Source organism: Lissotriton helveticus, chromosome 1_2, assembly GCF_964261635.1.
Source record: "Lissotriton helveticus chromosome 1_2, aLisHel1.1, whole genome shotgun sequence".
Classification (NCBI taxonomy): domain Eukaryota; kingdom Metazoa; phylum Chordata; class Amphibia; order Caudata; family Salamandridae; genus Lissotriton; species Lissotriton helveticus.
In genome coordinates this window covers 422,167,813-422,183,560 of record NC_136058.1, presented here as the reverse complement: position 1 = coordinate 422,183,560, position 15,748 = coordinate 422,167,813, and the positions used below count along the sequence as shown (strand labels likewise).

At 45.7% G+C, this 15,748-nt stretch overlaps 1 protein-coding gene across 1 annotated transcript in view; it reads right to left on the bottom strand.

The window, feature by feature from the left end:
• LOC144804866 (uncharacterized) overlaps positions 1-15,748 on the bottom strand; it is a 76,386-nt gene that overhangs the window by 58,828 nt on the left and 1,810 nt on the right. The window contains exon 3 of the mRNA XM_078671932.1: positions 10,618-10,756. Within this exon, the coding sequence (XP_078528058.1) occupies positions 10,618-10,756 (139 nt within the window). The remainder of the gene's footprint in view (positions 1-10,617; positions 10,757-15,748) is intronic.

Sequence of the window (15,748 nt, the reverse complement as noted above, 5' to 3'; positions counted from 1 at the left end):
TTATCAATGTTGTTATTGCTATGGCATAAACTGCTGACAATAAACTTTTGACATCAAGTACCATACCTGCAGGAATGCTCAGTTGGTTGTGCGAGGCTACATTTATCCCAGATTCACTTACTCAGTGATGGTGCACTATACTTCTTGTGCCCGTAGTTTCGGTTCGGAGTGAGGATAAGACAAGACACAGCATTTGTCCCTTTAAGGTGACTATGCCAATTATTGTTCCCTTCAGCTCTGTATGGGGGAGGATCAGACTAGATACAACTTCCACCCCCTCAATTTGGCAATACACTTGTTGTGCCATTTGCTCCTGTACGTGATGAGTCTCAGACTAGACACACCATGAACCCCCAATACTAGACAGGCTTCTCAATGGAACTATTGTATTAGAAGTCACCTCAGTTTGTGGGAGACGGGCTCTGGGAGTGGCCATCAGCCTTGCCCTGCTTATCATACCTGGGCAAAGCTGTGATACATAATATCTAAACACCGAGAGAAGTATGCTGTGCGATCCATCGTAAGAAAATGTTATCTTACTGGAATCAAGCTGTGACAGAGAATAGCTAAACACCTAGAGAAGGTACGCTGTGCGATCCATCTTAAGCAGCTGTTATCACACTGGGACAAAGCTGTGATAGAGAATAGCTAAAAAGAGCAAGAAGGTACGCTGTGCGATCCATCTTAAGAAACTGTTATCATTCTGGGGCAAAGCTGTGATAGAGAATAGCTAAACAGAGAGAGAAGGTACCCTGTGTGATGGATCTAAAGAAACTGTTATCATACTGGGGCAAATCTGTGATAGAGAATAGCTAAACACCGAGAGAAGGTACGCTGTGCGATCCATCTTAAGCAGCTGTTATCACACTGGGACAAAGCTGGGATAGAGAATAGCTAAACAGAGCAAGAAGGTACGCTGTGCGATCCATCTTAAGAAACTGTTATCATTCTGGGGCAAAGCTGTGATAGAGAATAGCTAAACAGAGAGAGAAGGTACCCTGTGTGATGGATCTAAATAAACTGTTATCATACTGGGGCAAATCTGTGATAGAGAATAGCTAAACACCGAGAGAAGGTACGCTGTGCGATCCATCGCAAGAAACTGTTAGCATACCAGGGCAAAGCTGTGATAGAGAATAGCTAAACAGAGACAGAAGGTACGCTGTGCGATCGATCTTGAGAAACTATTATCATACTGGGGCAAAGCTGTGATAGAGAATAGCTAAACACCTATAGAAGGTACGCTGTGCGATCCATCTTAAGAAACTTATCATACTGTGGCAAAGCTGTGACAGAGAATATCTAAAAAGAGAGAGAAGGTACGCTGTGCGATCCATCTTAAGCAACTGTTATCATACTGGGGCAAAGCTGTGATAGAGAATAGCTATACAGATCAAGAAGGTACGCTGTGCGATCCATCTTAAGAAACTGTTATCATACTGGGGCAAAGCTGTGATAGAGAAAGCTAAACACAGAGGGAAGGTACGCTGTGCGATCCATATTAAGAAACTGTTATCATACTGGGGCAAAGCAGTGATAGAGAATAGCTAAACAGATCAAGAAGGTACGCTGTGCGATCCATCTTAAGAAACTGTTATCATACTGGGGCAAAGCTGTGATAGAGAAAGCTAAACACAGAGGGAAGGTACGCTGTGCGATCCATATTAAGAAACTGTTATCATACTGGGGCAAAGCAGTGATAGAGAATAGCTAAACAGATCAAGAAGGTACGCTGTGCGATCCATCTTAAGAAACTGTTATCATACTGGGGCAAAGCTGTGATAGAGAATAGCTAAACAGATCAAGAAGGTACGCTGTGCGATCCATCTTAAGAAACTGTTATCATACTGGGGCAAAGCAGTGATAGAGAATAGCCAAACAGAGAGAGAAGGTAGGCTGTGCGATCCATCGCAAGAAACTGTTATCATACTGGGGCAAAGCTGTGATAGAGAATAGCCAAACAGAGAGAGAAGGTACGCTGTGCGATCGATCTTGAGAAACTATTATCATACTGGGGCAAAGCTGTGATAGAGAATAGCTAAACACCTATAGAAGGTACGCTGTGCGATCCATCTTAAGAAACTTATCATACTGTGGCAAAGCTGTGACAGAGAATAGCTAAAAAGAGAGAGAAGGTACGCTGTGCGATCCATCTTAAGCAACTGTTATCATACTGGGGCAAAGCTGTGATAGAGAATAGCTAAACAGATCAAGAAGGTATGCTGTGCGATCCATCTTAAGAAACTGTTATCATACTGGGGCAAAGCTGTGATAGAGAAAGCTAAACACAGAGGGAAGGTACGCTGTGCGATCCATAATAAGAAACTGTTATCATACTGGGGCAAAGCAGTGATAGAGAATAGCTAAACAGATCAAGAAGGTACGCTGTGCGATCCATCTTAAGAAACTGTTATCATACTGGGGCAAAGCTGTGATAGAGAATAGCTAAACAGATCAAGAAGGTACGCTGTGCGATCCATCTTAAGAAACTGTTATCATACTGGGGCAAAGCAGTGATAGAGAATAGCCAAACAGAGAGAGAAGGTAGGCTGTGCGATCCATCGCAAGAAACTGTTATCATACTGGGGCAAAGCTGTGATAGAGAATAGCCAAACAGAGAGAGAAGGTACGCTGTGCGATCCATCGCAAGAAACTGTTATCATACTGGGGCAAAGCTGTGATAGAGAATAGCTTCACACAGAGAGAAGGTACGCTGTGCAATCCATCACAAGAAACTGTTAGCAAAGCTGTGATAGGGAATAGCTAAACATCGAGAGAAGGTACGGTGTGCGATCCATCACAAGAAACTGTTAGCATACCAGAGTAAAGCTGTGATATAGAATAGCTCAACAGAGAGAAGTTATGCAGTGCGATCGATCTTAAGAAACTGTTATCATACAGGGGCAAAGCTGTGATAGAGAATAGCTAAACAACGACAGAAGGTATGCTGTGCGATCGATCTTAAGAAACTCGGTTTACAGCTTTCTAGTTACTGCTTGAGCTAAGTTTTAGCACAGAGCTTGGAAACAGAGTTAGGATGGCGGGATGATAGAACCTGCAAATCATGTTAGAAATGTTCATTTTGTTTTAACTAACCATGTCATGCACTACTGCATTTATTTTCACATTCTGTTTAGTTACTATTCATATTAAATACACTAAGCTTGGGTTTTAGAAGTAAACATTTTTAAGCATATCCCATGTTTCTTATTGCAATTTTTTTTTAACAATATATTTTATTGAGTTACATGATATATATCGGGCATTGGCCAGGAGGATACATTTTGATGGATAAATGTGACAATGCATACTTCTAATCGTAAAACAGCATTGCGCAGCTCGTCTCAGGTTATTGCAATTTTGAGCGTGTTATTCACTTGTGAAAGAGGTGTTGGAGTCCCATTTTGTCGCTGACCTCACCTAGTGGGACTGATAACCCGAAAACACTTCCTGCACAGTGCTGCTCAGTGGGTGGTGTATGGGTCGAAGTTCAGAGTGGTTTTCTAATCATATTGGTGCACTGAAATGAGTCCTTGCACCAGGGGGTTTGAAATCCAACCCTTGCCGGTCATAAGGTGAGGACAAGATTGTGACACTTTCATCCTTGAAAGTTTGAACTTTGCAAGCATCGCTTGACTATGCTTTCCCACCCACAATAAAAGGCGCATTGATCTGTCTAGCCGATGAGTTTTGAGTTAGAAAATTCCGCCTGATGAGCATTAAAAGTAAGCCTGGGCAGAGTTCATGGGAACTCAGCGAAGTGACAAAAAAACTCTGCTGCGCTACTCAGAGTACTGCGAGTGGCGGAGTGCGTTAGGGTCATGTGGTTCGTGGTGATTTTGAGTGCCGGGTGTTTGACCAGTACTGTAAAATCATTGCGAACAGCACCATATGCAGGGAAAGAGGGCGCACGTAGATTTTCTACTCCAGCTGCAGCTTTCTCAAGACGAACGGAAGGTTTCTCAATGTGAGTGGTCGCGACCTGCTGTGACCACTTGCATTGACAAATTCGACCACACGTGTTCAGAAATCTCGAGAGGAGGTTGATTTTCCTCGCTCGCGCTCACCAACTAGACCTTGGCGAGCAAGGAAAAAATCTCGCTGGGAGGTTGATTTTCCTCACTCAACTCACCTACTTGACGCTGATGAGCACAAGCGTGGAAAAAACTCCGATTCGTGAAATTCCGCGTGCTCCGTGGATTGCAGAAAACTCCGCAAACTGAGCGGAGCTCACTGTTCAGGCTTATTTAAAAGGATATTTTAAACCATCTCTGAGTTCCATGACCCTAACAAGGAGCTTTGTCGTCAGCCTCGTTATTCTACATGGTCACAGAACCACTTAGTGACTTGCAATATCTGTATAATGTATGACAGAGGGTACTTTACCACTTGTGTAGCCTGTCTGCTTTAGATGTTCATCACTGGGTGCTATCGGAGACCATCAACACTCGCGGTGCACTAACACCATAGCATTTATGTATCACAGACTTATCCTCTGACATAATAGGGCGAGTTACATAATGAGGATAGGAGCCTGAATATTCCTGGTCACAGAGTGCCACCATGTTCTTTACATAGAGATGAGAAATAGGAGAAGTTGTTCTCGATCATAAAGGGCACCACACCTCAGCTTGGTTACCAAAAGTATAATTATTCTGGTTGCAGACGGCACACAACCTTGTTTACACGGTGAGGAGTCACATTAGCCTGATGCTTGTGTACATATGCACAAGTTAGCCGGGCTACAGATGGCACACATGCTCATTTACATACAAGACTGGTGGCTCCTGGTTAGAGACGGCAAACTAGCGTGTTTACACAGGGAGGAAGATAGGAGCCTAGGGCTCCTCTACATTTGTGGGAGATGTGAGCTTGGTGGTGCCTGGTCACAGACGACGCACAGGAGCTTTAAACAGGGAGAGGAGCTATGTGATGAAATAAAGCCAGGATCTGGCAATCTGCAGCGTGATGGATATTCAGTCCAACCGCCGTGATACATTAGGTTTTACAGAATGTTCTCGGCGCCCCGTTGCCAACCATACTCCTGCTGACATCTGAACCACGTCATGTGGAGTCTGGTGTGATCTCTGTCCTCTTTCAACGCTCTATATACCGATCCGTAAATACCATAGGTACCTTTTAGCTCTTCCAGCCACAGCTCCAGCTGGTTACAAGCTACACACCGAGTAACAGGAAGACCCTTTAAGAGATCATGTGTCTGATTTATCAGGTCACAACATTGAATCACAAATGGAAACCAGTATACTGAACGTAGCTCCTCACATCACAATGTAAGAGGGATGAGAGCTACTCAAGTGTAAACACGTTTCACCTTCTATATACATATATATGTCTTATTAACATACTATGACTATCACTGGAAGGCATCAGAGCTCTGCACATGGTCCTTAACAAAGACAGTCAACGTGTGATTAGAGGGGAGAAGGAAATAGCCATTATAATCAATTGATTTTCTAAAGATTGTAACTTCAGGTAAGCTATTCTGCATTGTCCTAAATCCATACTCTTCAAAATTGGTATTAAAAACCTTTTCCTAGGAAATGTATAGATTTAAAAAATAAATAAAATACTATGCATCGTGGTTTGGGTTGAAATGTCATCACATGGACATGGGAGTAAGTTTCTCGACCAGTCATTAATTTCTGGAAAAGTAATCAATCTATGGAAAGTCCAAAAACGAAAGCGAAAAAAGCATGCGAACAAAGCTTCCCTGTACCTGTTCCAAATAGGGTTGTATACCTGGGCGAATTGTCATCAAATGGTTATCCCTGACTTTTTTTAAATCTCTTTCTTGAAGCCAACGCTTATTCTCTAGGTAGGTCAAACAATCTGCTTTTACGGTTTTTCTAGGGATTGTTACCATGGTCTCCTGTGTTTCAACGAATTCAGGATGGCCGATTTCGTTCGCCATTTTTTTAATATAACCAAGTCAAGGTATAGTAGCAAATCCCCATATTCCTGCCCCGTGCATAGCTGTTGATAGACATTTGCATTTGTAAATAGCTAGTAACTCAGGGACAGGTCTACAGCCTACTTTCCTAGAAAAATTAATCACTGCACCGATTTCTCTGGAAAACATTAGTTTTCTTGCCTGAATAGCGGCAGTCCAAGACCCTGTCCGATCAAAGTTAATCCCCAAGTAGGAGAATTTGTCAGTGCTTTCAATTTTATTATTATTAATACAAATTTCAAATGTTTTGGTCATTTTATTCCACAATTCATTGTGTAAGTCTTACTGATATTCACATTTAGACCCCTATCTTGCTTAAAATTAACAAAATGAGTGACAGTTCTCCGCAACCCTATTTGCATCCGCTATTATAACCACGTCGTCCGCATAAAGTAAAATGGGTCGGGTGTATTTTTAATGATCGGACAGTCCTGTCAGTGTCCAATCAAATATTGGCCAAGACTATTAATATATAATGAGAAAAGAAAGGGGGCAAGTACACAGCCTTGCCTCACTCCCTTTCTCATTTGAAACTTAGCTGAACACTTCCCTGCCTCCCAAATTGAACACTTGCTCCTGCCTCCCTGTACAATTCCTTTATAAATAAAAGCAAAGGTGGATCAACTTCCATCCCTTTAAGAACACACCATAACTTTTCATGTTTTACGCTTTCAAACGCTAAACTAAGGTCAACGAATGACAAAAATAGTGTCCCCTCCTTTGCTAATGTATATTTACTTAATCAATCAATCACAGTATTTATAAAGCACGCTACATACCCGTGAGGGTCTCAAGGTGCTGGAGGGGGGGGGGCTGCTGCTAGCGCTGGAAGAGCCAGGTCTTGAGGAGCCTCCTGAATGTGAGCAGGTCCTGGGTCTGGTCTGCCGTGGGTGGGTAGGGAGGGTGATCCAGGTCTTGGCAGTGAGGAAGGAGAAGGATTCGAGGGACGGCGGCGAGGGCGAGGCTTGCAGAACAGAGCTGGCGGTCGGGGGTGTAGAAGTTCAGTCTGCTGTTCAGGTACGCTGGTCCGGAGTTGTGGAGCGCTTTGTGTGCGTGGGTGAGGAGCTTGAAGGTGATCCTCTTGTTGACGGGGAGCCAGTGCAGATCTCTTAGGTGGGGGGTGATGTGGCTGCGACAGGGGAGGATCGGGTGGGCCGAGGTACTCTGGATGCGTTGTAGTCGCTGTAGGTGTTTGGTCGGAATACCAGCATAGAGTGTGTTGCCGTAGTCCAGTCTGCTACTGACGAGGGCCTGTGTCACTGTTCTTCTTGTTTCGGTCGGGATCCACTTGTAGATCCTGCAAAGCATGCGGTGGGTGTTGAAGCAGGAGGAGGAGACGGCGTTGACCTGCTTGGACATGGAGAGGGAGGAGTCGAGGATGAATCCCAAGTTGTGTGCGTGGTCCGTGGGTGTCGGTGCTGTTCCTAGTGTAGTCAGCCACCAGGAGTCGTCCCAGGCGGACGGGGTAGGGCCGAGGATGAGGACTTCCGTCTTGTCTGAATTCAGCTTCAGGCGGCTGTTACTCATCTACTCGGCGACGGCATTCATACTCTCGTGGAGGTTGGTTTTGGCGGTGTGAGGGTCCTTGGTGAGGGAGAGGATGAGCTCGGTGTCGTCGGTGTAGGAGATGATGTTCAGGTCGTGTTGGCGGGCCACTTGTGCGAGGGGGGCCATGTAGATGTTGAATAGCGTCGGGCTGAGGGATGAGCCCTGGGGTATGCCGCAGATGAGGTTGGTTGCTTCGGCTCTGTAGGGTGGGAGGCGGACTCTCTGGGTTCTGCCAGAGAGGAAGGACGAGGTCCAGTCCAGGGCTTTATCCCAAATTCCGGCTTCTTGGAGGCGCGTTCTTAGTGTGTGGTGGCAGACCATGTTGAAGGTGACTGACAGGTCCAGGAGGATACGCGCAGAGGTTTCGCCGTTGTCTAGTTGGCGTCGGATGTCATCTGTGGCGGTGATGAGGGCTGTCTCGGTGCTGTGGTTCCGTCTGAATCCGGATTGCGATGGGTCTAGGATGTTGTTGTCTTCGAGGTGGCGGGTCAGCTGTATGTTGGCGATCTTCTCGATGACCTTCGCCGGGAAGGGGAGCAGGGAGATGGGCCGGAAGTTCTTGAGTTCTTTGGAGTCTGCCTTGGCCTTCTTGAGGAGGGCGTTGATTTCGGCATGTTTCCAGCTTTCCGGGAATGTCGCTGAGTTGAAGCAGATGTTGATGACCTTTCGTAGTTGGGGTGCGATGGTAGTGTCTGCTTTGCTGAACACGTGGTGTGGGCAGGAGTCTGCTGGCGATCCTGAGTGGATGGAGTTCATGATCTTCCGTGTTTCGGCGTCGTTTATATGGGCCCAGGAGGTCAGGAGGTTGGTGTCGTTCGGGGTGAGGTCTGTCGTGGTCGGGGCGGGCGGGACGTTGAAACTGTCGTGGATGTTGATGATCTTGCAGTGGATGAAGGTGGCCAGTGAGTCGCACAGTTCTTGCGAGGGCTGGATGTCGTTGGTGTTGGCGCTGAGGTTGGAGAGTTCCTTCATGATGCTGAAGAGTTCTTAGCAATCGTGTGCGTTGTTGTCAAGGCGGGTTTTGAAGGAGGATCTTTTGGTTGTTCTGATGAGTTGGTGTTGTCTGCGGGTGCTGTCTTTGAGGGCAGTGTGGTTGTCCGGCGTGCGGTCTTGGAGCCATTTCTTTTCTAGCTTCCGACATGTGTGTTTGGAGGTCCGGAATTCCTTGGTGAACCATGCGGTCTTCTTGCTGGGGTGGTTGATGGGGGGTTTCTTAAGCGGGGCGAGTGTGTTAGCGCAGTCTTCGACCCACTGTCTAAGGCTCCGGGTGGCGGTGTCTGGGTTGGTGGGGTCGCTAGGTGGGTTCAGGGCGAGGGTGGAGGTCAGCTGGTCCTTGGTGACTTTGCCCCAGCAGCGACGGGGCAGCTGTTGGGTGCGGTGGTGCGTGGTTGCCTTCTTGAATGTGAAGTGGATGCATCGGTGGTCGGTCAAGTGGAGTTCAGTGGTGTGGTTGAAGGCGACGTGGGTGCTTGTGGAGAAGATGGGGTCGAGCGCGTGGCCAGCGGCGTGGGTGGGCTCAGTGATGAGTTGTCGGAATCCTAGGTTGGAGAGGTTGTCAATCAGGGTGGCTGAGTTGGTGTCGTTGTTGTTCTCGAGGTGGTAGTTCAGGTCCCAGAGGAGGATGTAGTCTGTGGATGCGAGTGCGTGGGTGCTAGCGAGGTCGGCGATGGAGTCGCTGAACGGGGCCCGGGCTCCTGGAGGTCTGTAGACGAGTGTTCCTCTGAGGGTGGTTTTGGGGTCGGTGTGGATCCGGAAGTGGAGGTGTTCGGCGGAGTTGAGAGGGTCATCTGCGAGGGTGTGGATCTGGAGTGTGGATTTGTGGACGATGGCTATTCCTCCTCTGATTCCGTGGGTGTGGTCTCTGCGGGATATCTTGTATCCGTCTGGGATGGCTATGGCGATGTCCGGTGCCGAGGAGTCGTTCCACCAGGTCTCGGTCAGGAAAGCTACGTCTGGAGCCGTTGTATCGAGTAGGTCCCAGAGCTCGCCGGCGTGTTTGCGTGCAGAGCTAGTGTTGAGGAGTATGCAGCGGAGGTGGTTGGGTCCGGTCCTTGGAGGCTTGGTGGTTCTATCACAGGAGAAGCTGCAGTTGCGGCAGGAGAAGGGTCCGTGAGTGCGTTTCGGGGCAGCCTGGAAGCCGAGGTGGTCTTGGCCTGTGTTGAGAGAGTGGAGGGTGTTGGCGTCGTAATGGAGTCTGGTGTTGCGGGAGGTGCGGGGTCCTGGGGTTCTGGCGCTGGGCGCGGTCCAGGTGCGAATGAGCGCAGACTGGCTTGCCTTTGGTGCGCCTTCGGTGCGCAATCGGCACGCCCACTGCGCGCGTCCGCATCGCTTCCGCGCGGCGTTCTCCATAAAAGGCGGAGTGGGAGGGAGGAGCAGCTCGGAGGCAGGAGCGGGGCAGCCAATGGGCGTCAGCAAGGGTGGGGCACAGAAGGCAGAAGGCAGAAGTCAGAAGGGGGCTGCGGCGGGAAGCGGGGAGCGGGGGGGTACAGAAACGGGGCGCAAAACAAAGAGCAGAATACAAATGACATTAAGAACAACTAAAATACAGTAATTACAGCAATGCACAGAAACCACAATGCGGGCAGCTCAAGAGCTCACCAGAGGCGAACTCACGGCAGCAGCGGCAACGAGGCAGGAGACACGGGCGCACATGAGAAGCCGTGCGGCGTGGGGAGCGACCTGACCTGCGAGCATGGTCAAGGGTTAATTGAGTCCTTGCTCCATCGTGCCAAGCCCCGCTCGGAACCCATATTGAAGATTAGATAACACTCCTGTCTCATTGGGCCATAATTGTAGTTTATTTAGAATTATCCTCCCTACTACTTTCAAGAGGAAATCTAACAGGGAAATTGAACAATAGCACCTTGGTTCGTTTCTATCTCCCTTTTCTAAAAATGGGGATCACTATTGCGTCCCACCATGTGGGAATGAAACGTGTCGACTACACCTAGCTAAAATATTAGTTAAAAGTGGGGCCTACAGCTCAATATTAGTTTTATATACAGGAACGCCATCCGGCCCGGTGCTTTACCAGATGCGCTCTCATTTATGGCCCTAGTTACTTCCTCAAAAGAAAAACAAATATCTTTGGGAAATACTGTAGACTGTACACTATCATCAGTCACCGTAACTACTGAGGATGCCTCATCATATCTGTTGATCTCATCATTATAGAGACCAGTAAAATACTGGACCCATTTATCCTCAGTAATGGCAATATCTACAATGTCAGTATCCCTGTTAGCAAACAATGGTGCATTAACCGCTTTCCAAAAGCTATTATTATCTTTTCTTAAACATGCCTGGTGTAGCGTCTGCCACGCCTCCAATCTTAATTCTACCTTTCGCTTTTTTATCGCCTGCCGATATGTAATTCTAGCCTGTCTTATTTCCTCCCTATTTCTAATTTCCCTATGCAAAACTTTCTTCAAATTGATGTGCACCTTACTACATTCCCTATCAAACCAGCCCTGTGTCTTGTGCGTTCCCCGTTTCTGCTCCCTAATTAATCATTTCTGTACCTCTCCGGTAATTTTAAGGAAGGCATTTAGAACATCTTCGTCATCCCTTTCCTCAGAAAGATAAACTTCAAGATCTTCTCTGGACCTTTTTTACAAGTTGCTTAATAAAAACCATGGGATCCACTTTTGACCAATTTAAAGAATACCCGTTTGTGCTGGGAAGATTGATATTAAAATTATAGTGTAAACCCTTATTCTTCTTGGTTCTATCATAAGTCTCTAGGTTGAAAACATTACTGATTGGATAATGATCACTCAATATAATACAATGTGTTTCAAAAGTACGGACATTTCTTGAGTACCTATTTGACACTAGAACAAAGTCAATAATTGAATTACAACCTCTAGAATTAAAGGTAGGCTCAAAAGGTACTAAGGGAGTACACAACTCGTTGGCATATCCCAAGTCAAACTGAAAAACAATTCTATTTAACAAATCCTCCAGTGTTATATGTGAAAAATGGGCCAGTGTATCTTCTTTGTCTTTTCCTAGGCCACACATACCCCTTTGACTATGTTGGCACAAGAATCAGTCATAATCACCCTCCCCCCCCATATAATACACATATCACCAGACATCTTGTCTTCCAAATTACTCAATGCTTGACGTAAATTCATTAGCACACTCATTGTCTGAATTTTGGGGATATTATTGTAGAAGTTGAGTAACACTGAACAGTGTCCTACCATATTCATTACTAGGATCTGGTAATAATCAGTCTCAATTGTAAGTTTCAAGTTGGCCACCCCCACAGTGTTAGAGACATAAGTACATAATCCACCTTTTTTACGCCCCTACTCACTGATGACTGCCGGTGTATGAAAAGTTCGATAGCCATGGATATGTTTTTCCTTAGCTGTCCAGGTTTCTTGTAGACAGATTATAGAATATTCTTCTACAAAGGTTAACCTCTGAGGGTCTCTTACTTTTGTGGATAGCCCACCAATATTCCAACAAACTATTTTGTATGCCTTAACTGTGCCTTTCTTTTCCTGTCCCCCTCCTGGGATCTTAATGTTCACTTCTCCGTTGGGGTTGTCCCCACCCATTATTGATGGTACTATATGTTTAGGACTAATTTCTTATCTATTATTGGCTTTTTATGATCATTATTAACTTGCGATTTATTTCAAGGAGGTGTTGATCTGTGTGTGGCCAATCTTGTTGTACCAGACATGGGATCTGTGCTCGAGGTTTCTACGGGTACAATACTGAGGGAATGGTTCCCTACATGCGGGATTAAGAGTGAGATACAGGGATGGTTAGCATTACATTGTGTATTCACACCCCCAGCGGTAACCCTACTGTCTCTGCTTAAACCTCCCTCTATAACAGCCACTCTCTCTATTAATTTCCCCAAAGCACCAACCACATAATTATATATATTATCAATTTTCCTCGTAATTTTATCAATTTCAAGCGTTTGACCCTCAGTTAGCATGTTCACGGTGGGTCTTCCTGAGCTAACAGACCTTCTAGGTTCGCCTGTTTTTAATTGTTTACCAGTATTTTTCCTTTTCTTAGATAACGTCATTTTACTTAGGCTCACGGGACACTTCCCAGCATGGTTTACTGATTGTATCCCCACAGATACATCAGGGTTCTTACTTCGTTTCGAGGACGGTTGGGGATCATCCTCTGGGTCACTCACATATATATAATCTGATGTCTCCTGTATTCACCTATCCTCAACGCCCTGGGCAGCTTGCCCATCACATACTGCAGTAAGAGATTTATATGGGGAACTAACACGTGTATTACTTGCAGTTAGGGTACCCAACCTGCCTTGGGTAAGAGTCTCTTCGACTCTATTTATTTGTTCCTCAATGGCCCCCATTGCACCAGTCAAAGAGGTCATCAAGGATTTTTGTCCTCCCACTCTTGGGGCGATGGTGGGTGAGAAGCCTGTCTTACTTTTACCCATTATTTTACTGTGTCCTAGCAAACATAAAGGAAAGTCAAGATCCCCAAACACAATCCGATAAAATAAAATAGCAGTCCAACCTTAGGGGGGTGGCCCAGCCCGGCCTCTGACGATCTATGACGATCTATGACGGGCGAAGCCAGGCCCTGTGCGCGTCGATGCTGCGGGACTGCCGCAATGCTTTTAAAGCCCCTCCAGGCACTCTCAATAAAGTGCAGCGTACGTTATGGGCCAGGGGCCAGCAGCAGGGTTCAGGGCATCCTGATTCAGTCTCCGCTATTCAAAAGTGTGGACTTGCACGTCTGCACACGCTTAAAAAGAGGTGGAGTCAAATTTACAAATGTAACTTACTGCAGCCAAAGTGGAGCAATAGAAAATGCAGCTCCACGCATAGCTAACCACTGGTAATGCAACACCCTCCCTTAGAAAATAATGGAGGCAGAGACCTAACAAGCATTGACAAATCCAATAGGTCTCGGCAATTCGACTGCTACAGGTTTAATGTGAGTTTCTTGTAGCTAAGGATTTTTCACCTTCTCATGATTTGAAAATGTGTGTAACAAACATGGTATGAAAAAATCTTTACACTGGATGCTATTTATCACACTTGACAAAATTCTGACTCGGTAGAGTTGTACTTTATTTGGTGCTATAAATATCTCACCAATTACAGACCACATGCAATAAGGGACTGAAATGTATAAGAAACACCATATGATGTGAATTCCTGTGATGTCACTTGGTCAAAGGTTATGTGAGGTCACTGACTCAAAGACCATGTAATGTTCACTTGCTATGATGTTGCTTTGCTCAAAGATCTGCTGGTGTGGCTTCAACCTCGTTGACCCTAAATAGCTGATTTAAGATGGTTGTTAGATTTTTAGAAATGGGATTCCTGTTTGGCTGAGGTATGCACCCAGGCCAGGCAGGAACCACTGGTCTCTACAGGGTAAGCTAGATACACACTAAAAGATAACCTGTGTTCACCCTCCGGTAACTTGGGACAGAGCAGTCAGGCTTATCTAAAGATTTGTCCACAATTGTCTTCACTGGGAACAAAACACCCTATTGTAGTGCTTGACTCTCACAGGTTAGCTGGCGGAGCAGTCCAAGGCCTACTCAAGGGAGGTGGTGTGGGCTAGTATTCACCAATCACTGGCACGCAATGACAACACCCAATAACTGATTGTCCAATCAGTAAATTTTCTTTAAAAAAAGAAGTACATGTATTACACACACTACTAAATACTACACAATAGTTTACAAATATGTACATTGGCAAATGGAACATACCTTTGCATAATCACTGGGGACTCCTTAGAGGGTCACCCAAACATCTCACATTAGTTCAATCATTTGTTTTGTAATAAACACAATACCTTTTGCAAAAATCATTAACATTACTGTGATAATAAATAAAACATTTGCAATCATAATGGTAACCCCATTAAGAATTTATCAGTAATTAACCTTGTGTTTGATAATTTTTTCATGGGTTTGATATCAAAGCTGCAATGGTAAAACCAACCCATTGAAGGCATCACATTGAAAAAGCATTGCATTGCAACCATATAGTCAGCCCCTAGAGGGCATAAGATCAACATCACATTTGTGGATTTCCAGGCCTTCCAGGTCTGATTAAATGCCATTAAATTACCATGCATGTGGCCCCTAGAGGTTGAAACACTACCGGCCGTAGTGTAAAAGCTACAGTCGTGGGAGAGCTAAAAAAGACAAGGAAATCCAGGGGAGGTGATCATTTTGGAGTCCCGCCAACTTAGGGTGAGGACAGTACCTTTAAAAGAAAGGCTTTGTTGTGTTGACTTTTTGGTGGTGGTCCCGTCATCCTGGGACCACCACAAGCAGAGAAATGGGCCAAGAAGTGTTTAAACAGCAAGGCCTGAAAAGGCATTATGGGGTGATTTTCTGAGAAAGTAGTAAATACGGTAGCAGGGGCTATCTCGCTGTGCTGGGGAGAGCTGCACAAGCATTTACGATTGTTTTAGGGACATTATGGCTTAGTGACTTTAGAGTTGTTGTTTGTAAACAACAATGTGCTTACTTTTTAGTGGGTGAGTGCTTGTCCTTCCCTAAACCCCTCCCTATATGCCTCCTTACTCCTGCCTGAACCCCTCCCCTTTATTCATAAGTATTTCCCATTTTACAGCCACTCCCTCTGTCCCTCCCTCATTTACTACTAAAAACTATACTTACGTGTGCGGAAAATGTGAAGCCGGGCAGACAACTCCACACAGAAAAAGATAGGAGAGGCAGAACGACCATACGTAGTTTTTGAATCGCATTTTGTAGTTCTTTAGTAGTACTAAAAAGGTACAACTCAGACTATCTGTGACACTCTCTTGGATGTATCTGATGTGATTCTAAAGCCGTGAAACTGTCCTCAGCAGATGAGCAGCAGGTTCCATTTTTAGCAAAAAAGGACATGGAAAGAGGCTGCTAAAGTGGATCTTTGTAATACGAGGCTGTGTCCCCTCGGAACAGAAGTCATTAGGACTATTTAGGGTGGGGCCAAGAATGGTTTGCATATGGTTGGTCTTGTCTTTAGTGGCACAGAGACTGGAGAATGATGTGGTGGGATGTTGCTGAGATTAATGACCAGTCCTTCCATCACTTTTAGTTTTTTTTCAATAATCGGTCGCAAATTGCACAGGGATGAACAGACGTTGGTCCCATGGAGACCTACGAGAAAGGGACTCCTGCTGCAGCGCCCTGGTGAGGCTCATTAAGGCTGGAAGCAGTTTGAGGTTACTTGGATTCCAGGT